Source organism: Sapajus apella, unplaced genomic scaffold, assembly GCF_009761245.1.
Source record: "Sapajus apella isolate SASKATOON/1434 unplaced genomic scaffold, GSC_monkey_1.0 scaffold135, whole genome shotgun sequence".
Taxonomy (NCBI): Eukaryota; Metazoa; Chordata; class Mammalia; order Primates; family Cebidae; genus Sapajus; species Sapajus apella.
Window position 1 is genome coordinate 1,996,733 of NW_022437075.1, and position 26,721 is coordinate 2,023,453.

General features: G+C 38.7%; 1 protein-coding gene across 1 annotated transcript; it reads right to left on the minus strand.

Moving 5' to 3' along the window:
• Window positions 1–3,055: 3,055 nt before the first annotated feature.
• Window positions 3,056–26,721, minus strand: ZFP28 (ZFP28 zinc finger protein). Its single transcript, XM_032263368.1, has 8 exons — window positions 26,410–26,721; window positions 25,919–26,010; window positions 18,065–18,191; window positions 17,797–17,892; window positions 16,578–16,741; window positions 15,818–15,932; window positions 15,393–15,488; window positions 3,056–8,158 (listed from the first exon to the last, which is right to left on the minus strand). Exons 1-8 carry the CDS (start codon window positions 26,615–26,617, stop codon window positions 6,450–6,452), a joined length of 2,607 nt encoding a protein of 868 aa, XP_032119259.1. The 5' UTR covers window positions 26,618–26,721; the 3' UTR covers window positions 3,056–6,449.

Sequence of the window (26,721 nt, forward strand, 5' to 3'; positions counted from 1 at the left end):
CAAAGATGAGGGGATATCACTTCTAATATTAGGTTATAAAAGGACTTCATTTTCTATCTTGGGCATCCTCTCCTGCTCACTCACTTTCAAGGAAGCCACTTGCCATTGTAAGCTGCCCTACAGAGAGGCCCACATGGAAAGAAACCAACATGTCCAGCCAAAGCCTGTGAGGAACTGAGTCCTACCCACTTACATGAGCTTGAAAGCTGATTGTCCTCTAATAAAATCTTCAGATGACTGCAGCGCTAGCCAACAGGTAGACTGTAGCCTTCTGAGAGAACCTGAGCCAGAGGCACCCAGCTATGCTGTATCTGGATTCCTTACCCAAAGAAATTGAGATAATAAACATCTGTTTTTAGCCACTAAGCTTTGGGGGTGATTTGTTATAACAACAGGAAACCAATGCACTATCACAGTTCCTACTCTATGGCTCAGTGAGGGAAAATAGGAATTCTATCAGTAAAGGTATTAAATTGATTACAATTATAGTAGCTGCTATTACAATTGAAATCCAAATATCATTACCTTAACACAATGTAAGTTTGTTTCTCACTCATATAATAATCCATTGCTGGTGTTCCTTGATGACTGGGGAGCTTTCCTCCAAATAGTGGTTTAGGGACAGAGTTCTATCTTTCAGCTTTACCATCCCATATGGTTGACATTCTTCCTCCATCTGGACAGAACATCCTTTTCTTAAAAACCAAGCTCCGAGCCGGGCGCGGTGGCTCAAGCCTGTAATCCCAGCACTTTGGGAGGCCGAGGCGGGTGGATCACGAGGTCAAGAGATCGAGACCATCCTGGTCAACATGGTGAAACCCCGTCTCTACTAAAAATACAAAGAATTAGCTGGGCATGGTGGCGCGTGCCTGTAATCCCAGCTACTCAGGAGGCTGAGGCAGGAGAATTGCCTGAACCCAGGAGACGGAGGTTGCGGTGAGCCGAGATCACGCCATTGCACTCCAGCCTGGGTAACAAGAGCGAAACTCCGTCTCAAAAAAAAAAAAAAAAAAACAAAAAAAAACCAAGCTCCGAATGACATATTGCTTCTATTCACACTGCATTGAAGAAAATTCATCTGATAGACAAAATGAAGCAAAGGTGCCTGGGCAGACATCCCAGGATCAATTCCAGACAACAGAAAAGAACGCAAACTTTTGGTGGTCATCTAGACACATATCATAGATATCATTAACAAATGCACACACAGGACCTGGGAAAATAGCCACTGTCAGGTCTCCATATGCAAGCCTGAAGCCTGAAAGTCTGAAGTCCTGCTTGCCTCTGGCTGAAGTCTCCCACCCTCTGCCTGTGTTCGCCATCATCCCTGATTGCCCAGCAGAGCTTCCCACAAGCCCCTCACCCAACCCTGCCATTGTAACTGAACTTGTATACTCCTTGCCCCTACCCCCATCACTGTAACTGAACTTACTCTGCAACACCCCTGCCCCCCAAAAACCTACCCAAACCTATAAAACCAACTCCTATCCCACTGCCCTTTGCTAATGTCCTTTTCAGCCTTAGCCCACCTGCACCCAGGTAAATAAACAGCCATGTTGCTCACACAAAGCCTGTTTGGAAGGTCTCTTCGTTCAAAGCGCATGTTTTTAAACAGCCAAGTATGCATTTGTGGTCTCAATACACCTTGCTTTAAGCTACGCTTATGTAAGAATTCTAACATAAGCCCTCACTCTGCATAAATGCAAGTCTTTTTCAAATTCCAGTGGAGTTACAGTTGTTCAGGAGTATCCACTCCCCTGCCACTGATTTATTTCAATATGAGATTTGGATGCCATGCCATGAAGTGTTTTTAATTAAAATAAAACCTTAGTGCAGTTTCAACACTGGGGATCAATTATTCATTACAGTGCAAATATCAGAAATCAGAACACTCTTAGAGTTCTGAGATTTATTATAACATTTTTGCTTTCTTCTCAAAATGATTGCCCTTTAATCCACCCACTACACATGCCACAGTTCTACAGAAATCAGATACTCTTTCAAATGTAATCACTCATGAAAAGTTTCCACACCTAAAGGAGGAGATCTAGGGACATTTTTCAGGGCTTCCTTCATGCCAAAGGATTAAGGAAAGGCTATTGGGCCCTGATAGAGGAACTTGCAGATGGAGTGAAGGGCATGGACATATATGATCGAATCCAGCATTATACACTTCTGAATTCTTTCAGTCCTTATATATTATGCAAAGTAATTTCTAACCCTCAAAATACATTTCCAACAATGTTCCTTAGATTTTTGATGTTGTAACCAATAAAGGAAATTAAATATTTCTGGGTGAGATTAATCTCCTTCTTAACTTCCTATATTTCAAACTGCAGGTCATATTAAGCTCTGATTTTTTTATTTTTGTTACCAGCCAAGCAATAATGGTGACCCCCATGTGAGAAAAGGGACAATCAAATTTTCAGTCACAGGCTGAGTGTGGTATCTCACATCTGTAATCCCAGCACTTTGGAAGACCAAGGCAGGCAGATCACTTGAGCCCAGGAGTTCAAGACCAGCCTGGGCAACATGGCAAAACCCCCTATCTATAAAAAATTTAAAACTTCTGGGTGTGGTGGCACACGCCTGGAGTCCCACCTACTCCAAGAGGCTGAGGTGGGAGGAATGCTGGAGCCCAGGAGGTCAAGGCGGAAGCAAGCCAAGATCATATCACTACTCTCCAGCCTGGGTGATAGCAGGACCCTGTCTCTTTTTTAAAAAAGAAAGAAAGGAAAAAAAAAGTTTCCAGTCACAAGGGAAGCATGTAAAGTAGAATCAGTATAGAGACTGCTTAAGGGTTGAGAGGGGGAGTCAAAGTTTCCTAAGATCCTTGAATCCTTCTTGATAGTCTTATCCCAATAATCCAAATTCCAGTATTTCCCTAACTGCTTAACAGATGTGGCAAGGTTGAAAATTCAGTAAGCATCATTGTTGCGCAAATAACTACATCTCCTGCTCACCTTAATTTTTGGCAAATGCAGCCCCATGCTTAGGAGTATGAGATTCTTCCCAACAGACATAAAGGTACTGATTCAATTCCTTAAGGCCATAATTTCAAGTAGCCTTGAAATTTTAATTACCCAATTTCATTATAGACAGGTATCGTACACACTTTTGGAGGTAATATTCCTCAATACTTTTGCATTTGGTAGGAGCTATCCAGCCCCTAATGAACAATGGGCTTAAGATCCTGCTATATCATGAATACCCTTTCACAGCACAAAACAGAATTAGTAATTTACCTGTCCTTTCATCTGTCTCACTCGACATCAATCTTGAATACCCTGCTTCTCTACAGTCTGGTAATCATTCTGTATTGGCTAGCTCTCTTTGCATGAGAACCAAATAACGTGATTCTAACTTAAAATTCAAAATATTAGAATACCAAGTAGTTCACAGATTCAAATAATTGAACAAAACCAGAATGTGAGAAAGCAGAAATCATCTCAATGGATCCCAGTGACAAATGGAGGAATCCTTAGGTTGCTGCCAGAGGATGACTTAATTCAAACGAATTCCAGCCTAGGAGTCATATTCCACATTCTTCACAACAGGTACAATAAAGGTCCCGTCAATCAAAATGAATACCAACTAAAAGAAAACATCCATTCCAGCCATACTGGTTCATAAAGCTGAGTATTGGCCATGTTCCTGTCCCTGTGTCCCCAATCAAAATACAGATAATAAAAAATCTGATTTGCTTCACTGGAGCTATGCGTCACTGGCAGTTCACCAGAACAATACAGAATGAAGAAACAGAAAGTACCCACAGAATGCTAGGAAAAGTCTGCGTGTTAAACACAAAACCAGAGTTCAACATATATACTGAGTCTGTGCATGTGTAAGTGTGTACATACACACATATATATTCAATATTAATTCTGACTCTGTGACTCGATCATTTTACATGTAAGGTTCTATAAATCACATATTTCATTAAATATGTTGTAGATGCCACTCCACAGAGTACATGTAGAGTTTAACTGCTTTCTACTAACTGCACAACACAGTATTGAATGACTATAATCAATCTACTTGGCAGGGCACTGAATTCCTATTTGGCATAATTAAAACAATTCTACAAGAAAACATTATTTATATCTACCAATTTATTTCATTGGGATAAAATTCCTAGATCTGGAATTACTGTTTCAAAAAAATGCACATTTATAATGTTGATAGGTCATGCCATCCAAGGAGATAAGGAACAAAGTTACACTGCAATAATGATCACGTACCTGTTTTTCCACACTAATACCCATTACTGGATATTATCAGAATTTTATATTGTCATCCACCTAACAGCCAGGAAAATGTGGATTCATTCATATTCTTCTGATTAATGAGGTTAAGAATTTCACAGATTTCTTTATTCATTTGGATTCTTCAGGGTGATTTGCCTATTGGTATGCATGGCCAATTGTCGCTAGTGCTCTGTATATGTAATAACATTCTGTTATTTTCTATAAGTTGCATACATTTTCCTCCAACTGTCTTTTACATGTTTTTTGGTGCCTTTCACCATGCTGAAGTTTTAGATCTTTGCACGGGCCAACTTGTTCTCTGTTTCTTTATGGCTTGTAGGACTACATGACCTACTTGATGAAAGGTTCCTTTTTTTCTACATTTGCCTCTAACGTATTATTTCATGATTTTTATTGGAGAGGGTGGATAACCAATTGTCAAAACATCATTTCCCTGATATTGAAATAATAGTGCTTTTATATACCAAAATCTCATATGCAAAGAAATTTATTTCAAAAAATTGGGGGAAGGCTGAGGCAGGAGAATCACTTGAGGAAAGGAGTTCAAAACCAGCCTGGGCAACAAAGTGAGACTCGGTCTCTACAAAAAAAATATTTTAAGGTTACAGTGAGCTATGATCTTAGCACAGTTCTCCAGCCTAGGTGATAGAGTGAGGCCTCCATCTCTTTAAAAAAAAAATCTTGTTATTCTTGCCTTATTATGCTTCCCTGTTACCGTCAAAATAAATATATCTCACTGGGACTGAATTATAATTTATAAACATTTTAACAATATTATTTCACCTGGAAAAATATCATTTCTTTTATTGACATCTTTATTTTTCAATATAGTTTTATAATGTCCTCCTTTCACCTCTATTCATAAATGAGTTCTTTTATAATTTGTTTTCTTGTTTTTGATGTGAGAATTGTATTGCCCTCATAAAATTAGAATCTTTTGTACATTTTTCTTTAGAGTAGAGGTTGGCAAACTTTCTTGAAAAGGATAGTAAATATTTGAAGTGTTGCGAGCCACATAGTCTGACACAGTTGTCTAAAGCAGCCATAGTCAATAGCTAAACAAATAAGCATGGCTCTGGTTTGATAAAACTCTGTTTACAAAAACAAGCAGTAGACAGGATTTGGCCCTTGAGCTTTAGTTTGATAACCTCTGCTCCATAGCAGGATCACATACATTTCCTGTGTAGGATCAGACAGTAGATATTTGGGCTCTGCAGGCCACATGGTCTCCCGTCATAACTGCTCAACTCTGCTGCTATAGCCTGGGAGCAGCACAGACAAGGTATAAATCAATGTGTTGCTGGAGCCAACAAAACTTTATTTACAGACACCAAAATTTAAATTTCATATAATTTTCATGTTGAAAATATTATTTACTTTTTTTAACCATTTAAAAGTTTTTAAAATTCTAGATCATGGACTTACAAAAACAGTCAGTGAGACTGTGGCCATGAGTCAGTTTGCTGAACCCTACCCTGGATCACTTTACCTGACAATCAATGGTTCCTTAAAAGTTTAGTACCATTCATTTATAAATCAAGTGATTTTTAAACAGGTCAAATCTTGCAAAGTTTTCTAATTCTTGAGTAACATGTCAGCTGTTTTAACTTTATGCATATAAATCTTGCATTTTTCTAATTTTTAAAATTGATTCGTTCCAGGTGACCTATTCATTCATGATCCCTAGACTTTCTAAAACAAATCAAGTCCAATGTAAAGTTGAATTTTCTCATCAACATGGTCATATCACCTTACATTCACATAAAGTCAGATGGAAAGCCACAATACTAACTCAGCATTATAGAATCAAGTTTTAAACCAACATAGGCAGAACCTCACCCACTACCTGGGGAATGCTGTTCCTGATCTAAAATGTGCTGTTTGCTATCCTCATCCTACTGTATGATTTTTTCTGAGCTGACTACTGTACCTTTTCAATGTTCAAATACAAAGTTTTAAAAAGAGCTAAGTTTACTGAGCACTTAATATGGACCAGGCACTGTTCCGAGCACATCTTATGCATTAACCAATTTAAAAGAATTATAAGTTTTAAAGAGGAGTGAATAAGTTACATTTACACTTATGTGAAGAACAAACTAATAAGGGACAAAAGAAAACAAAAGGGCAGGGAGATGGGGTTTTAAACTGTTGGAGTAGTCAAATGGAAATGGCATCTTGAGGCTATGGTGATGGGAGGGAGGATGGATTCCAGAGAAATTTAGGAAACAAATCCACAGGATTTGACGTGGAAGGTAAAGAGGGGCATGTTGACGACTCTCCAGTATGAATTCGCTGATGATGAACTAAGTGTGCAGTTTGCCTGAAGACTTTTCTGCTTTTCTTATAATTATAAGATCTCTCTCCAGTATGAACTCTCTTATGCTGATTAAGGTGTCCAATTTGGATGAAGGTTTTCCTACATTCCTTACATTCATACGGTTTCTTTCCAGAATGAATTCTCTGATGTACACTAAGGGATTGACGATGACTAAAGGCTTTGCCACATGCGCTACATTCATAAGGTTTTTCTCCAGTATGACTTCGGCGATGACAAATAAGGGAGGATTTTGTCTTGAACGCCTTTCCACACTCAATACATTCATAAGGTCTTTGGCCAGTGTGCAGTCTCTGATGTTGAGTACAGGATGAGTTATCACCAAAGGCCTTCCCACATTCCATACATTTATAGGGTTTCTCACCAGTGTGAACTCTCTGGTGTTGAATGAGGTGTGTGGTCTGGCTGAAGGCTTTACCACATTCCTTGCACTCATATGGTTTCTCTCCTGTATGGGTTTTCTGATGCTGTGCAAGGTGAGCCTTCTGGGTAAATGCTTTACTACAAACCTTACATTCATAGGGCTTTTCTCCAGTATGGATTCTCTGATGAGTGGCAAGCTGAGAACTGATGCTGAAGGATTTTCCACACTCCCCACATTCAAAAGGTTTCTCCCCAGTATGAATCCTTAAATGACTGGCAAGGTGTATATTCTGCCTAAAAGCTTTTCCACACTCTTTACACTTAAAAGGCTTTTCTCCAGAATGTACTCTTTGATGCTGAGTGAGTGATGCATGATGGCTGAAGGCTTTTCTGCAAACATCACATTCATATGGTTTTTCTCCGGTATGAATCCTTTGATGTACAGTAAGGGAGGAGCCATACCTGAAGGATTTGTGACATACATCACATTTGTAAGGTTTCTCTCCAGTATGAATTCTCCTATGTTGATTAAGCCCTATGTGGTCACTGAAGGCTTTCCCACAATCAATGCAATCAAAGGGTTTCTCCCCAGTGTGATAGTATCTCCAGTGACGGATAAGGGATGTGTTCTGTATGAAAGCTTTCCCACACTCAATACACTCATAGGGCTTCTTGCCAGTGTGACATCTCTGGTGTCGCGCAAAGGATGAGCCATCACTAAAGGCTTTCCCACATTCATTACATTTATAAGGTTTCTCTCCAGTGTGAATTCTCTGATGAACAGTAAGAGATGAGCTCTGGGTAAAAGTTTTCTTACACTCATTACACTTGAAAAGCTTTTTTCCTGCATAGATGCCTGTTTGTTTTATTACCACTGAACTTTTTTGAAAATGTTTAATTGAATCACAATTATGAACTTTCCCTTCTGAATCATCCAAATAGCACCATCTTCCAGATTTGTTATATGTATGTTCTCTTTCCTTAGAGAGGGTTTTGTTATGAGTAATTGGCTCTTGCCTGAATCGTGTCTCTTGACCTACTGCCAGTTTCCTTCCAAAGACACAGTCAGGATCCCAATTTTCTCTGAAACTGGAACACTCAAGTTTAGTGTTTGAGGTTCTATCTGTTACCCCTTCAGCAAATGAATCTTGCTTTGGAAATAACTCCTGGGTCTCACATACAGATTGCTGGCCTGAAAGACACCAAGAAAACACACATTTATTTTATCATGTGCTAGGAAAAAGGAATCTTCCAAAAGGAAAATTGGTGAATTAATTCACTAATTGGTGAATTCAACAACATAAATTTTACCGTTCTAAAAACTATTACATTTAGGGCGAGGCACAATGGCTTACACCTGTAATCCCAGGGCTTTGGGAGGCTGAGGCGGATCGCTTGAGGCAGAGTTCAAGAGATTGCTTTAAGGCCAGGAGTTCAAGACCAGCCTGCATAACCTAGCAAGACCCTATCTCTAAAAAAAATTGTTTTAAGTTAGCCAGGCATGGTGGTATGTGCCTGTAGTCCCAACTACTCAGGAGGCAAAGGCAGGAGGATTGCTTGAGCCTAGGAGTTTGACATGGCAGTAAGCTATGATCAAGCCACTGCACTTCAACCTGGGCAACAGAGCCAGACTCTGACTCAAAAAGAAAATCATTTTCACATTTTCCTGGTCACTTCCACAATAGAATCCTCAATTCTCTGGACATTCCATAATGAAGGCTTGCAATTTCTCTCTTTTTCCAGCTTTATCGAGGCATAGTTGACAAATAAAACTTGTATATATTTAAGGTGTAAAATGTTTTGATATGCTTATACATGGTGAATGTTTAACTGCAATCAAGCTAACATATCACCTCACATAGTTAACATTTGTGTGTGTATGGTGAGAACATTTAAGATCTACTCATAGCAAATTTCAGGTATGCATTATTTTTAACTATATTCCTGATGCTGCATATTAGGTCTCTAGAATGTATTTATCTTGTAACTGAAAATTTGTACCCTTTGACCAACATCTCCCCATTTCTCCCATCCCACAAACCGCGGTAATCAACCTTCTATTTTCTGTTTCTAAAATTGACTTTTTTTTTCTTTTCTTTTTTTTTTTTTTACATTCCACATGTAAGACATCATACAGTATTTCTCTTTCTGTGCCTGGCTTATTTAATTTAGCATGATGTCCTCCAGGCTCATCCATATTGTCACAAATGACAGAATCTTCTTCTTTTTAAAGGCTGAATAATATTTGATTTCTATATACACACATGCACCTTACAATATATTTACATATCACATTTTCTTTATCTGTTCATCTGTCAATGGGCATAGGTTGTTTCCATTTCTTGGCTATTGTGAATAGTGCTGCAATGAACTTGGGAGCACCAATACCTCCTCTAGGTACTAATTCCATTATTTCAGCTATATACCCAGTAGTGGGATTGCTGGATCATATGGTAGTTCTATTTTTAATTTTTTAAGACCCTCCATGTTTTCAATAATGGTTGTACTAATTTACATTACTCACCAACAATGTACAAGGATTTCCTTTTCTCAACATCCTCACCAATACTTATCTTTTGAATTTTTGATAACAGCCATTCTAACAGATACGAGGTGAAATTTCACCAAGGTTTTGATTTGCATTTCCCAGATGATTAATGCTGTTGAGCGCCTTTTCACATACTTATTGTCCATTTGGATGTCTTCTTTGGAAAAATGTCTATCCAGAACCTTTATCACTTTTATTTTCATTTTTGCTATTGTTTTATGAGTTCCTTACATATTTGGATATTAACCCCTTATTGGATGTATGGTTTGCAAATGCTTTCTCCCATTTTGTAGGTTGCCTTTCATTTTATTTTCTTTCTGGTGCAGAAGCTTTTTAGTTTGAAGTAATATCACTTGCTTATTTTTGCTTTTGTTGTCTGTTTTTGGTGTCATATCAAAAAAATCACTTCCAAGACCCATATCATGGAGATTTTCCTGTTTTTATCCAGTTTTATGGTTTTAGTTCTTACGTTTAAATCCTTAGTCCACTTTTAGTTGACTTCTGTGTAAGATAAGGGTCCAATTTCAATTTTTTTTTTTTTTGCACATGGATATCCGATTTTCCTAATACCATATGTTGAAGACACTATCCTTTCCCTATTGTATTGTATTGTGTGTTCTTTGCATCTTTGTCAAAGATTGGTTGTCCTTATATTCACAGGTTTATTTCTAGGCTTTCTAATCTGTTCCACAGATCTATGTGTCTGTTTTTATGCCAATACCATACTGTTTTAGTTACTATGGCTTTGCAATATAATTCAAACTCAGTAAGCATAATATAATGCCTCTAGTGTGTTCATCTTGCTCAAGATTGCTTTAGCTACTTGGGGTCTCTTGGAGCTCTATGTAAATTTTAAGATTGTTTTTTCTATTTCTGTGAAAAATGCCATTAGAATTTTGATAAGGACTGCAGTGAATTTATAGACTACTTTGGGTAACATTGATACTTTGAGAGTATTATTTCTTCTGATCCATGAACACAGGACATCTTTCCATTGATTTGTATTTTCTTCAGTTTCTTTCATTATTGTTTTATGGTTTTCAGCATACAGCTGAAACACTGATGAAAGAAATTATCAATTTCTTTGATAAATTGATTAAATTTGTTTTTTGGGTAGCTATTATACATGAGATTGTTTTCTTAATTTTTTTTGGGATAGTTGTTAGTGTATAGAAATTCAATTGATCTTTATATGTTGAGTTTGTATCCTCCAACTCTGCTGAATTCATTTATTAGTTCTAGCAGTTTTTTGGTGAAGTCCTTCAGGTTTTCTACATATAGGATCATGTCATCTGTAAAGAGAGACAATCTTACTTCTTTTCTGATTTGTATGCCTCATATTTCTTTTCTTCCCTAATTGTTCTGACTAGGACTTCCAGCAATATGTTGAATAAAAGTGGTGAGAATGAGCATCCTTGTCTTGTTTCTCATCTTAAAGGAAAAGTTTCTAACTTTTAGAATATATCTAACTGAATATGATGTTAACGGTAGTTTTGTCATATATGTCCTTTACTGTATTGAGGTATGTTTCTTCCAAACCTAGTGTGTTGACAGTTTTTATCATGATGTTGAATTTTGTTAAATGCTTTTCTGCATCTATTGAGATGATCATATTATTTCATTTTTTGAAGATACTTTATATAATAATATTGAATACTAATATTATATTTAATTACATTTGTATACACTATTGACCAAGTACGAACTAATCTTAGGCAATATGCTTATGAGGAGGAGGAGGAGGAATTTTGTGCATATATAATTATTTCCAGATAGATAGACAGACAGATGAAATCAGATTTAAGGAAGTGATGCATAGAGTCAAATGTTTGGAAAAATATGTTAAATAAGAAAAGAGAAAGTCTTTTTAAAATTACATCTAAACACTGACAGCTTTCCACCTTAGATCAGTAACAAGACAAAGATGCCTGCATTTATGACTTCTATTCAACAATATACTAGATGGATATTCTAGCCAGAGCAATTAGGAATAGAAATAAAAGGCATCCAACTTAGAAATGAAGAAATAAAACTATCTCTAATCACAGATGACATATCCTATATGTAGAAAATTCTAAAGAGTCTACAAAGAAAAAGCATTAGAGCTAATTTATACATTCAGCAAAACTGCATGACCCAAGATCAATACACAAAACAGCTCTATTTCTACAAACTATAAATGAACAATTCCCCATCGAATTATAAAAATTATTTCATAAAAATAGCATTAAAACAAGAAAATACTTAGGAATAAATTTAGCCAAGGAAGTGCAAAATTATACATAGAAAACCATAAAACATTGCTGAATGAAATTAAAGGAAATCTAAATAAATGGAAAGATATTCCATGTTCATGGCTAGGAAGACAACAACGTTAAGATGGTAATAGTCCCCAAGCAATCAACAGATTCAATTCAATCCATATCAAAATGCCAATGGCCATTTTTCATAAATAAAAAAGCTGCATGTAAAGTTCCTATAGAATGGCAAGGACCCTTGAATAGCCAAAACAATCTTAAAATTAAGAACAAAGTTGAAGAAATACATTTCCTGATGTGAATACTTACTACACAGCTACTAAAATCAACACAATGAGGTACCGGCACAAGGAAGACACAGAGATCAATGGAATAGAACTGAGAGTCCAGAAACTGGGATACTTGTGCATTTTAGTAAGAATATAAAAAACAGTACAACTATGATGCAGGTGGCGGTTCTTCAAACAGTTAAACACAGATTTATCAAATGACACAGCAATTCCACTCTTAGGCATATACCTCAAAAAATTGAAAACAGGGGTTCAAACAAAAACTTGTAAATGAGTGCTCATAGCAGCACTAGTAACAGTAGCAAAAGATGGAAACTGCCCAAATGTCCATCAGTAGATGAATGAATAAACAAAATGTAGCACAGCTATACAATGGAATATTATTCAGCTATAAAAAGGAATGAAGTAGTCATACATGCTGCAACATGAATGAACCCTGAATCTGAAACAGCATTACGTTATGCGTAAGAAGTCAAACATAATAGGTCACTTATTGCATGATTTCATTTGTATGAAATAACCAGAATAGGCAAATCCATAGAGACAGTGACTGCTTGAAGGGTACTGGGCTTCCTTTTGGGAAGATGAAAAATTTCTGTAACTAGATGGTGATGAGATTTGCACAGTATCATGAATGTACTGTCACTTGAATGAATTGCACACTTTAAAATGGTTAAATTTTACGAATACTTTTCTATTAAAAAAAAAAAAGGTAAATAAAACAAGCAAACAAAAAAACAGACCATACAGCAAAATACAGAATAGGAGAAAAGTAAGGAAAGGAGGGAAAAATGAGAAGGAAAAAAGAAAAGGAAGGAAGGGGATAAAGGAGAGAGAAATAGTTAAGTTACAGAAGGTCAAACAAATGTATTATATGATTCAAATGGGATTATACATCTATTCATTTTTTAAAAGCTCGGAGTGGCCAGGCGCAGTGGCTCACGCCTGTAATCCCAGCACTTTGGGAGGCCGAGGCGGGTGGATCACGAGGTCAAAAGAGCGAGACCATCCTGGTCAACATGGTGAAACCCCATCTCTACTAAAAATACAGAAAATTAGCTGGGCATGGTAGCGCGTGCCTGTAATCCCAGCTACTCAGGAGGCTGAGGCAGGAGAATTGCCTGAACCCAGGAGACGGAGGTTGCGGTGAGCAGACATCGCACCATTGCACTCCAGCCTGGGTAACAAGAGCGAAACTCCGTCTCAAAAAAAAAAAAAAAAAAAAAAAAAAAACAGCTAGGAGTAAAACAAATGAAAAAAATCAATGAACTAAATGCTTCTATAAATGAAGGTAACTCCCAAGTAAACAACTATATAGTGAGGAATACCATAGACAAACTTCTAGACCACACAAAATTGGGAAAAAGTTTTATCAAATTTATATTAAAAAGCATTTATATCAATGCTGCATAAATACAGGAAAATATACAACCTAACAGAAATGTGAGTAATGAGTATAAACACACTATGAATAGAATACAAACTCTAAACAGATTTAAATGCACATATTCTCAATATTGTGGTAGTTGGGGAAATGAAAATTAAATAAAACATTATTTTTCATCCAGCAGCTTGGTGAAATTTTTTAAAACTATAAAATACCCATATTGGTGATGGTGTCTCAAAATAGTATTCTCACACATTCTTTACCAATGGCACAGCAAAATATCCATGACACTTAAAAAATATGTATACTTTGACCATACAAATTCATTTCCAAGCATATATCTTCAAGAAATATTCTGACATGTAAGCAAGAAGATATGTTCAAACTGGACCACTGTTGATTATAGGTAAAAACTGGAGAAGACCTAAATGTTTAAATATACTAAACAGTAAATAATTTAAATAAATTATGTATATTCATATAATACGAAACAGTCATTAAAAATGAAGTAGAAATATATGTATCAAGTTGTTAGGCACACAAATAGGAGAAATCACATTAGATATAATATACTGGACTATATAGAAATTGTAAAATTTTACATGTCATAATTTTAAAAGACCTCATTAAAACTTATTGCCATATGTGAAAAATAGTTTGAGACAATATATCAGAGAATTAGTAAGCTTATATACATAACAATCACTGAGACTATTAAGAAAATATTTAACACAGAGAAAGAACTGGCTACAAATGACAGATATTTTACAAAAAGATAAGAGAAAAACCAAATTTATGGGAAACTGTTCAACTTCTTTCATAAAAAAGAGTAATTTTTGTCTATATCTTTCAACAAATAATGAGCAAAAGTTTTCATGAAATACCCAATGCTTTCAAGATGCAATTAAGCTCATACATCTAATTGCTGTTAGTCACCAAAAACAAACAAAACCTTCAGAGCCTAGCAGGTGCTCATATCCAGGAATACAGCAATCCCCAAAATGTGTTGTTTTCATCTAATTAAAAAAACTATTGTAACTGTATCTTTAATACTAACAAATGTAAAGCAACCTAACTGAGCAATGGTATATACAACATAGAATGCACATGAAAAACATTTGTATGCATAACTGAATATACACTATAATTTCTACTATGTGAAAAACATGTGTTTATCTTAACTTAAATGGGTCAAACATGTATGTTGTGATAGGGTCATGTTTTTTTATTCTTTTGCCGCACGGTAAATAATTACATTTTCTACAAAGCACTATTTTCTATGGAAATTTCTTTTCTCTCCCTTATGTATCAAGAGGAAAAGACCCTTTACTTCCACCTTCTTGCAATTCAACTTCTACCCACCTATACTACTAAAACATAGAAGCCATTGGGAATAACATCTCTTTTGTCTCTGTAATGCCCTATTTGAAATTCTGCAAACTCTATTTCATGCAAGCTATCCATAAACATGTCTTATCCTTTCCATTAGAGTAATTCATTGATGCTTACATTTATGTGTAATTCTCCCTTTTTCCAATCACCTGCCAATACTCAGCAGAGCAGCTCAGTCGCATAACTTTCAATTTGTGGTTCTTACAGAAGGATGCATGATGAAAACAATAGGCCATTTAACCAGAGAAGAGAAAACCTTTGGAAGTCAGCTCAAAAGTCCATCAGGATCAGGAAAAGATCATTTATGGAAGTGAGAGGATGATATATGTCCCAGTGGCCAAGAAAAGAAGGAATTTCAGGGAAATGGGAGTTATTGGAGAGAAGGGGGCAAAGGAGGAAGGAAAGAATTATTTGGAAAGAGTTCATTTTCTCTCCAGACCCAGAGAGCCTGGTAAAGTTTCCTACCGTATATTAGTGAGGATGCAGCCTTTTTATTAAAAGCTGTGCTCTGTCTTGCAGTGGGTTTCCACACCAGGCTCTCTTGCACTCACCTGAGAACAGGCTTCCTGTCAGCTCTCGTTTCACCATCCAGGGCTCCTTCTCTTGCTCTAGTAAAGAGACTAAATCTGGCTTAGCCATGCAATGTCCTGCAAAAGTGAAAAGAGACGAGCTTTGATCATACTCTTGGCATCCTAAAATTGAGAACCACTTCCTTATTGTTAGAAAAGTGTTACTGCTGGAAGAAGCAGAAAAACAGGTAAGTAGGATCTGAAAGACACAGAAGATAATGCTTCAAACATAACAAAGACACCAACTTTCACCTCCACAAATGCCAAAGTCTTATCTTAGGAATGCACAACAAAAATTCAGGCCAGCACTTCAGAAGACACCCCTTCCCGCCTCCATAATTCAAAACTGAAGTTTAAATATGGGGGTTCCCAATGACACATTCAGATATGGGAGAGGGACATCATACCTGCTGATCCCACGTCACTATAGTTCTCCCATAACCCATTCTTACAGAAATTCTTCTGAGCTGGGTGTAACTGCTGGGGGAAGTCAATAGCCAGATGTTTCATAGTCACCAACCCCTGCAATGGTAAAAGCAGGTTTTTTTAAATGAAACCATATTCGTGAACCCACCTGGTCCCAGTGGGGTGGATTGTGTCCACACACTGCAAAAAACACACTCCATACCAAGAACTGCAACTGAAGTTCTGGTACACCAGGTTACATGCGACAGGGCTTAGTTATAGCATATATGTTTGGGGAAAAACAGAGAAAAATAGGAGAAACTTTCTGCTGTGGAGAATTTGTCATTTGGTAGAGGTGGATGTACTTATACACAGTATAAACTTTTAAACACAGATTGAAGGCTTTCCCACATTCACATAAATTATTCAACAAGTCCACAGGGTTTTTCTTTTGTTTGAAATCTTTGATGAAAAGGAGGGGTTGATATTCTGCTCAAAGTTTTCTTACATTAGTCATAAGACAAACATTTCTGACCTTGACAGATTTGTTTGTAATTTATTACAACTCAGTTTCCCCCTCCACTTTTCTTATGTGTATCAGGATTGGGTGCTCTCTGTTCTGAGGGGATAATCTGTCTGTAAGAGGCACTGTATTCAAATGAAAACTTCTCCTATACTTATTGTAGTCATAGTCTTTTTCCTCAAGAAGAGTTTCCTCATGGAAGATATTTCCTCTTGTCTGAAATTTGTCTTCTGACTTACCGGCTGTGTCTCAAACAGAGCATCACAATCCCAGAGCTCCCCTAATAGAGAGTATTCCAGACTATAGCTTGTGAGCCTCTCTCTTATCATTGCCTGGGATAGCTTTCCTTCACAGAAGTCCCTCTTGAGAGATAACTCCTTGATCTTCCATACAGCCTTCAAGTCTGAAAGATATTCAGAAGGCAAATATATCTTTTATCATGGGTTAGCATGAAGAAAAATTCCAAAATGTAACCATTAAACTGAAAGCCACAAAAAAAACTTTATCATAGTCATTTATTTTTATGGAAGACAATGAAAAGCTTATCATTTTGAAAGCTTTCTTATATTACTAGCAATATTGAACCAAGCCTACATTCCCAAATTTGTGTAGCCATAGTCCTAAAGGACACAATAAGACCTTTCCCACCTAAAAGTTGAACAAGTTCACATTATGGTTTTAACAGAAGACTGGAAAAAGAAATTAAAAATCAAGAGATAAGGGAGCTCACAAAGACTTAAATGTAAGATAAAATGTCTAATATAAAGAGGAAGTGGAGGGTACAGAAGAAAACTGCTATGTGATTCTTATTTCAGCTTTAAGACAACTCCTTTTCACTCTTTCTGCATTTCATCTAGCAAAAATTTCACCTCTATCTCTACATACCTCCTTTTTTTAATTACAATGCTAAGTCATAAAAGTCCAGATCCTGGCCTTAAAAATGTATGTCTTCATAATTAACTAGTCTTAATAAGAGATGAAAGATTTGCAGGAAGAAAAAAACAGTTCTATCTCATTAAACTAGTTCAAAGTATGTGATTTAATATGATGTTAAATTGGAAACTTTCACAAAAATATTTTTGTTCTCTTATGCCATATGATGACCCATGTGAATCACTTTAATTTACAGATGTCACTAACTTGTCCTGTTGTCAATGCAACTGTTTCCTTTGAAGTATGAATTGAACAAATAAACCTTGTAAGATTCTCAATTCTTTAGAAACCATTTCCTATTAGGATAAAACCTCTGAAAGAAATCTATCATTCTGATTCCTTGTATTTCTTGATAATTTGCTGTTCTGGAAATAATGCTATGTTTGAAATTTCTGTATTCCCCAATAGTATAAATAACAGCTATTGCAAGAGGCTTAGGAAGAGTCTGTTGAAGATGCTGCGTGTCTGAGGCAACTGAGCTACTACCAGCAGTGGCCCCACCCTACCTGGTTCTCTCACACTCACCTGGGCACCCGGCTCTTGTCATCCTTCTCTTCACTGTCCAAGGCTCTTTTCCTTGTTCCAACAAGGAGATCACATCGGGCTTAGAAACACAAAGTCCTAGACACATAAGAAACAACCTGGTCATGCTGTGGGGCTGTCCAGACTGAGATGCAGTCCCCTTGGTTTGACAGAAGAGGGCAGTGCAGGTCTTGGTGATAAAGGCATGAATGGCTACTTAGTTAAGTAAGTGGGTAGGGTGAAGGGTGGGAAAAGGGTTGGGAGCCCTTACCCAGCGATGCCAGGTTCCTGTAGTTCTCCAACATCACTTTCCTGTACAGGTTCCTCTGAATGGGACTCAGCCACTCCCACTCCTCTTGGGAGAAATCTATGGCCACATCCCCAAATGTCACCAAGCCCTGAAATGATATAACCATGTTCTTGCTAAACCAGTGCTCATGCCCCCATATGACTAGGAAGTTGTTATAGAAAGAAATGTGTTCCCCCATAAAACTCATACATTAAAGTCCTAATACCCAGTACTTTAGAATGTGACTGTATTTAGAGACAGAGTCTTCAAAGAGGTGATGAACGTTAAATGAGGTCACATGGGTGGGGCCTTAATCCAATCTGACTGGTGTCCTTAATAAAGCAGGAAGAGATACCACAGTGTGCAGGCACAGGGAAAAGGTCCCGTGAGGACACAGGGAGAAGATGGCCATCTGCAAGCTAAGGAGAAAGGCCTCAGGAGAAACCAAACCTGCAGGCACCTTAATCTTTGACTTCCAGCCTCCAGAACCTTCAGAAAACTCCAGAACTTTGAGAAAAGAAATTTATGTTGTTTAAAACACCCACTCTGTGGTATTTGTTCTGGCAGCCCTAAGAAACTAATACAGCGGTCTAAAGGTTTGCTGTCTTCATTTTTAGTAAGAGACTATAAATTCAGTGCTGTAGAGACCTAGTTAGGTATTGTACATCTAGTTTCATTCTGTCTTAAACTCCAGGGAAAAGGGAAAAATATGGGGATAGCCCCTGCCTTAGGAAAACTTACAGTTTTGTGGAGGTGAAAGGAGGCAACCACAAGAAAAACCCCTGACATCAATTCAAAACTATAAATAACAAAGACTAACTTGTTCCATGCACAACAGGTACTATAGCACTATCCAACATGGGGACATTTGAGTGGCCTGGGACAGCACAAGAATGGGCAATAAACTTGAAATGAACTTTAAAGCATTGATACCATTAACGTCTAAACTGAGTTCTAAGAATTTCTAATTTCACTGTTAGTGTTCAGTAGAGGTTTATTAAAAAATAATTTAGCAATATTTCTTTTCTGAAATGAATAATAATGAAAAACACTACAATGCTTTTAATTAATGAAACGCCTTTAAGAACCAAGGTGTTACCTTGGAGAAGTTAGGCAGTATGAGGGGCTATCAGGGGCACATTTGCTAACAGCTTGGCATGAGCAGGATTTTCCTGTCTGACTGGCAAGATGGGGCTGCTCAGCTCCGGCTGGCGGATTTTTTTTGGAGCATAGTTTTACAATTTCAGCCTACAGCTCTGATATGTTCCAACGTATTTTAAACATTTATTCAGTTGCAACTCTAATCCCAGGAACCTAGGGCTAACAGAAGGCAGATTTAAATGACTAGCAGCTATGAGATTTTCAAAGTCTGAAGGGAAATGAACAAGCAAAACAGTTGGACTACCCCAAAAGCTGAATTACAATTCCAGCACTCACCAGCTCTGAAACCTTACTTGGTTACCTAATGCCTCTGTGCCTTAGTTCCCCATATATAAAATGAAAAAGTCAACAACACCAACCTTATAGATTATGTTTTAATTAAATGAGGCAATACCTATACAGCACTTTGAACGTGTAAGGCACAATAGAAGCATGCAATGACCATCACTTATAATGATGTTGACTGTCATTCATTTGAATGCTGTGTCTGCTTGTCACCCTTGACCTACATATTTTTCAGGCAGTCCTCACCCAGTCCCCATTTGTGTGTTCTATGGGTTGCCCCATAGTATGAACCACTTGACCAATGTACTTCTGCATTAAGCCTGGTGAACCTGATAATGTAATCTTCAAGTTCCTTTACTGAGCCTTGAGCTCCCTTCAAAGTAACCCATCCAGTCCTGTCTTGGGAAACTCACCTAGATAATGCCCTGGACCCCAGTAAAGGCTCCAGTCCACAGGTCCCTCCCTCTCTCTTGGTCCCCACCCTTTGGCTGGGTATGTGTGTCCTGAATGTCTCAGCCCTTCCTATAAGCCCTATAAGCAAGGTATGCTAGCCACCATTCTCTGGAATCTGTGAATAATAAACAATCTTTTTGCTATTCTGATCTGAGTGTCCCTCACCATGCTGCATCTGACTACATGAAACCTAATTTAAATACCTCACTTAACAAACTACAACACCAACCAAGGGCTGAACCTTTTAAAGATTCACATTATTCTCCTAGAAACAAAAGTCTCTTTGAGGTGTGGTATCTGTTGAATAATATACAATCACATATTCTTTAACCTGCTACCAAACTTTAAGGACATATTTAACTGAATTGGGTAAAGATAGGTCAAAAGGGTTTTGTAAGTGATATCCTGATTTGAGTGAAGATCAACTGCAGAGCTACACTCTTGATGGTAAATTCATGACGGAGAAATCTCCTAAGCTGGAGACTGAAAGGCCCCCTGCAGTGTAAACCACAAGTTAATACTTGCTAGAAACATGCATAATGTCCTGGAGCAAAAGACACACTAATATGCCTGCCTGAGAAAGCTAGTCTAAAACTAATTTTGCAATTTGAAGCATCTTAGCATAAAAGCAAAGGAACTTATTTTTTTGCCGAGAAAGATCAACTCTAGTTTCCCAGGTTGATCTTGTTTATGCATTAGTGATCTGCTTTTGTACCAGTGGTTAAATGCCTTCAGTTTAATAATGTAGAGTGACCCAACATTAGCAATATACATATATCCTCCTAAGACATTTTCTGTTTTTTCAGACAGCTGTTTATGTACAGAATCAATGACTTTTGTTTTAAAAAGTCTTTTACTGTAAATAACAGCAATAACAATAGGTGAAAGCACTTATAACACCTCAGACACAATTCTATATACTTACATATTTAATCCTCACAATGAGCCTAATAGTCAATAATATTACTATTCTCATTTACAGATGAGGAAATACTGAGCTGTAATTTGCCCAGGATCATAGTCAGTCAACTGTAGAGCTAGGTTTTGAACCCAGGAATCTGACTCTACAGTCCATGCTCTTAACCTCTACTTCAGGCGTCAGCAAAGTTTTTCTGTAAAGAGTCAGAAAGTAAATATTTTAGGCTTTGTGGGCCATATGGCCTCAGCCACAACTGTTCAATTTTGTCATAGTAGTGCAAAAGCAGTCACAGATAATACATAAACAAACAAGTATGTTGTGCTACAGTGAAATTTTTTTTATGGATACCAAAATGTGAGTTTCATTTAATATTCATGTATTGTTCTTCTTTTCATTTTTCAACCACTGAAAAATGTAAAACTCATTTGTAGCTTCTGGGCCAAACAAAAAGAGGTGGTGGGCTGGATTTGGCCCATATGCCATAATTTGCCAAGATCTGTCCTATATTACACACTTTTAAAAAAAACTATACAATTCTAAGTGTCTTGCCTGTAAATTTCTAAAACCATCATGATGACATGAGGATGCTGCCAGCTAACACTATTAAGTCCTTACTATGTGCCACATACCTTGTTCTAGGCACTATACACATATTAACTTAATCCTTGCAAGAACTGCTTGAGGGAGGTCACTTAAGTTGCTTAAAGGTTACGCAGTGATTAGATGCTAGAGCTAGCACGTGAACCCAGTGCATGATCTTTGATCACTTTGCCACTCTACTTCTATTAAAAGGTTCCACTCTGATAATAGCAGTAATACTTAGTATCCATTCACCCTGCCAGTAAAACACGTTCCAGTACAAAACACATTTTCAGATAAAAATAAAACCAACTTTCTCTACCTGATGTGTGGATCAACCTGCTTAATTCAGGTGGAAACAAAACATTCTCAAATGTGCAGGTCCTGTTCTTATTCCTGTTGCTACAACATAAATATGCAGACTTCAAAACGGATTTCACATTTTTACAGTATACCACAGAGAAAACATTATACAGGTACAGAATCTACTCTTGATATAGCCGTTTGATGTGATTTAACTCATCTTAATATACGTATGAATTGGGCACGGTGGCATATGCCTATAGGCCCAGCTACTCACAAGGCTGAGGCAGGAGAATTCCTTGCGCCCAGGAGTTTGAGGTTGTAGTACATTCTAACTGTGCCTGCAAATTGCCAATATACTCTAGTCTGGGCAAAACAGTGAGTCCCCATCTCTTTTTAAAAAATTGTGTGTGTGTGTGTGTGTGTGTGTGTGTATAAAGACACACAGATACACACACACACATACACACGGAGACATTAAAAGCATACAAATCAAAAAAATTAAAGGAATTTTATACTTACAGAAAAATCTTTCTGTTGAAATTTCATAGAAATGAATGAAAAGAAAATACTTTATAGAAAAAAATACACTAAAAAGATTTGTTTGTTCCAACACTATTCAGGTAATGTTTAAAACATATGAATAAACATTTATTTGGTAATAACTATTTTTCTTGATGAAGTTTATATTTTTTCAAACCATGAATGCTTTTGAGGTACCATTGCTATTCTATCCAAAAACAATTTTAGAAGTATTTTGATTTCACATAAGCTTAGGAAACCTTAATCCATGATGAAAGAAAATCTTCTAGGAATGTATTCATACAAAATAATCAGGGGCTTGGTAGGTCACACCTACAATCCCAGCTCCTTGGGAGGCCAAGGTGGGAGGATTGCTTGAGGCCCGGAGTTCAAGGCTGCAATTAGCTATGACTGTGCCACTGTACTCCAGCCTGAGTGACAGAGTGAGACCCTGTCTCTAAAACAACAACAACAACAAAACAAAATCAGGGATGAAGCACATTTTCAGATATAAAAATGATTAATCTAACACTTACCAAATATCAAAACACTGGCCACAAGAGAACTTAAAGACCATATTCAAACATTCACCCTCCAAATATTTTCTGTATCAGACACTGGGACAAAACTGCTCTAAATCTTTGCCTATGAAGTAAGGGAATGAGACAAGAGAAAACGAGATAAATTACGTAAAATACATTTGACCTTCGAACAACATGGTTCTGAGCTGCAAAGGTCCACCTACATGATATATTTTTTTCAACCAAATGCAGATTGAAAATACAATTATTATCCAGGTGCAGAGGCTCACACCTAATCCCAGCACTTTGGGAGGCCAAGGCAGGTTGTTGCCTGAGGCCAGGAGTTCAAGACCAGCCTGGGCAACATGGCAAAACCCCATTTCTAGAAAACAAAACAAAACAAAAATTAGCTGGATGTGGTGCTACATGTCTATAATTCCAGCTACTTGGGAGCCTGAGACAGGAGGATTGCTTGAGGCTGGGGAGGTCAAGGCTGCAGTGAGCCATGATTGCACCACTGCATTCCAGCCTGGGGAACAGAGTGAGATCCTGTCTCCCAAAAAAAAAAGATTATTTGTAGTATGTGTACACTGAAGGCTAACTTTTCATATCTGTAGGTTCCACATGAGTATGTGCAAATTTTGGTATATGTGGGGTTTCTGTATATAGCATGTTGAAAAGTACTACAATGGCTGGGTTCAGTGGCTCATGTATGTAATCCCAGCACTTTAGGAGGCTGAGGGAGTGGATCACTTGAGGTCAGGAGTTTGAGACCAGCCTGGCCAACATGGTGAAACCCTGTTTCTACAAAAAGAGAAAATACAAAAATTAGACAGGTGTGGTGGTAGGTACCTATAATCTCAGCTGCTAGGGAGGCTGAGGAAGGAGAATCACTTGAACTCAGGAGGTGGATGCTGCAGTGAGTTGAGCTGACGCCACTGCACTCTAGCCTGAATGACAGAGCAAAGCTCCATCTCAGAAAAAAAAAAAAGTACTAAAAGGAAAAAGTAAAGCAGGGAAGAGGGATATAAAGAGCTAGAGTAGGAGGCTTTGAAATTCTAGACAGGGTGAGCAGGAAAATGAGGAGGCAATTTTTCAGAAAGAAAAGAGAGTGATGTAATAGATGTCAGGGGTAACAAGGAGCCAGGTCATGTAGGGCCTGGTCAGTCACAGGAAAAACTTTGGCTTTTATTCAGAGAAGCCATTGGAGGCTCCTGAGCAGAGCGTAATACAAGGTGACGCATCTGAATAGACCCCTCGGGCTGCTGCACTGGGAAGGGGCTGTGGGGACTGAGAGCAGACAGGAAGTCACAGAACCACAGTCAAGAAGCCAATAGTAAGAGATAGGAGGACTTGGACCTGCTGGTGGTGATAGATGTGATGAAAATTGCCAGATTCTGCATATAATGTGCAAACAGAATTGACAGGATTTACAACCAGGCCAAATATGGAAGGAGAGAGAAGGACATGAGACAACAATGACAAGGCTTTTGGACTGAGAGGATGAAATGGCCACTAAGACTCAAACTGTGAGAGGTGCCAGTTTATGGGAGAATCTCTGGACTTCATTAACTATTACCTATTACAGGCTGGCTTGGGTTACCTATTAGACACCCAGGCAGAGGAGTTGAGCAGGATACACAGGCCCGGAGCTCAGAGGAGAGGTTTTGGCTCACAATGCGAATTTGGGAGGAGCCACCATGTGAGCAGGTTTTACAGACAAGAAAAAGGCTAATATCCCCAGGAGACAGCATGCAGACAAAACAGAAAGGACCAAGAACAGAATGCTGAGGCGCACTCTGTGCAAGGTCAGGGAAATGAGTAAGAACTGTAGCAAAAACTGAGAAGTCAGGAAGATGGGAGGAAAGTCAGATGAGGGTGGGATCCCAGTAGCCAAGGGGAAAAGGGAGGCCTATTGAAGGAGAGGGATGAGCTATTTCAGGGATTGGCAGCCACCTGTTTTTGTAAATAAAGTTTTACTGGAACACAGCCCATCCACTCACTTACATATTGACTGTGGTTGCGTTAGCTCTGTAAGAACAGAAAGGAGTAGCTGCAGCAGAGATTTTCAAAGCCTGACATATTTTCTACTGTAGCCTCATACAGCACAAGTTTGCTAACCCGAGCTATTTCAAATACCAATGATGTCATGGCACAATCATTGAAAAAAGGAAAAATAAAAAAAAAATTTAAAAATCAAATAACAACGATGGTCAAAAAAGACTAAAAATTGAGCACTGCATCTGGTAACAGGAAGATCACAGTAACCCACGTAAGAGCAGTTTGGGCAGCACAACTGGAAACTGGTTCATATGTACAAATATTTTTTGAGACCCAGTGGAAGTGAAATGGTTCATCTATTAATGAGCTAGCTATGATATTTATGAGACACAGCCAACAGAAACAAACTATTTATTAGCATTTTTTAAAGATACAAAATTAAGTGGGAAAAAGAAAGCCTTTCATATTGCACCTCCTCTCCCTAAAATGTTGTCTTTCTCTATTGTGCCTTTGAAACATCTTCTCTCCCTTCAAGGCAAGGCTCAAAAATCACCTCCTTGGTAAATAGCCTACACTTCCGCTACAGCACGCTGGAAGCCAGGAGCTCCTTGTAGTCGTCACTCATAGTACTTGGCCCAAGGATTACCACATTCTAGAATCTTGCTTGTTTCCTTGACTTTGGGTCAACAGCTGTCAGCTCCGAGAGCAGGGAATGGGGTTTAGCCATTGGTTTGTCCCGTGGCTGGCACAAAGTGGTCACGGAACAAGCCATGTACAGCAGAAGGGTCTCCCGTGTTCCTCAAGGAATACATTTTCTCCATCAGAGTCCCTCTGAGAAAAGCGGTACAAGGGAAAGGCTGAATCATTTCATCAATCAAGAATGAAGGCTGACTGGGATGAAGAAGAAGCAGGTATGGAGGCCTTGGGCAGTTTAATCTTTTCCCTGTAGCCCATCACTCACAAGAATACGAAGAAACAGAAACCAGCGCCCAAACACGTCTCTTAAACTGAAAACTTTCAAGAAAATCAACAGCATTAACTCCCGAGAAGCAAGATCGAATTTCAGAGATGAGAGATGAAATGCCAGCTCACCTGGGACATGGCTTTAGGTTCAATTCCTGTCCCCGCAGTCTCCAGCTTCTGGTTTCTCTCCTGGGGAAGAGCAGTGTCCCTGGAAGGCAGAGCTGGAAGAGAAAGGAGTAGCTAGAGACCAGGTCTACACCACAGCCCTAAATCACCAGCCTAGAAACGACCCTTCCTGCATAAGCAGGTGGGATCAGGTCATTACCCTGCCTAGGGACTGCCACAACGTGGAGATAGGGGTTATCTTCTCCTTGCGAGCACGAAAACAGGAAAAGTGTCTAGTTAGAGTGACCCTGGCAAGTCAACATTCCTTCTACCGTGGCTTGGTGCTCTGACTCATTTGGGCTTCCAAATCTTCAGATACCCCGGCTCCACCGGCTTCAAAGACCAGGGACACAGTTCTCCGGCATCTAGTCCCCGAGGGCCCAACCCCCTACCAGATCGCACCCCGAGATGAATTCGACCCTGTCCGCCCGGCCCCAAACACCTGTCACTCTCACCTCTGTGCCCAGGCCCCGTGGTGGCCGCTCCTCGCCGGCCTTTCGATGCGAGGTCATTCCTGGAGCGCGGCCTTCCCCTGGCAGGGAGGGCCAAGGCAGCCGGAGTCCCTGTAGTCGGGCCTCGGCCCGCCCGGGGCTTTGTGCGGTGGGCGCCTCTGCCCGGGAGCGGCGTCGGCTTGCGGACACCCGAGCTCGCTGCACCCCGCATGTCACCCGAGGCCACGCGACGCCCTCCCGGCCGGTCCGTCTCACAGACCCACACCCCTGGCCACACCCGCCCGCCACGCCCAACGCACTGCCCTGCGCGCACTC

Coding starts and splice junctions, on each gene's coding strand:
- ZFP28 (XM_032263368.1), bottom strand. CDS start 26,617: ATGCGGGGTGCAGCGAGCTCGGGTGTCCGCAAGCCGACGCCGCTCCCG. Junction 18,192..25,918: donor AACCTAAAGCCATGTCCCAG/GTGAGCTGGCAT, acceptor ATATCATTTCAG/GGCTTGGTGACATTTGGGGA. Junction 17,893..18,064: donor CAGGAACCTGGCATCGCTGG/GTAAGGGCTCCC, acceptor TTATGTGTCTAG/GACTTTGTGTTTCTAAGCCC.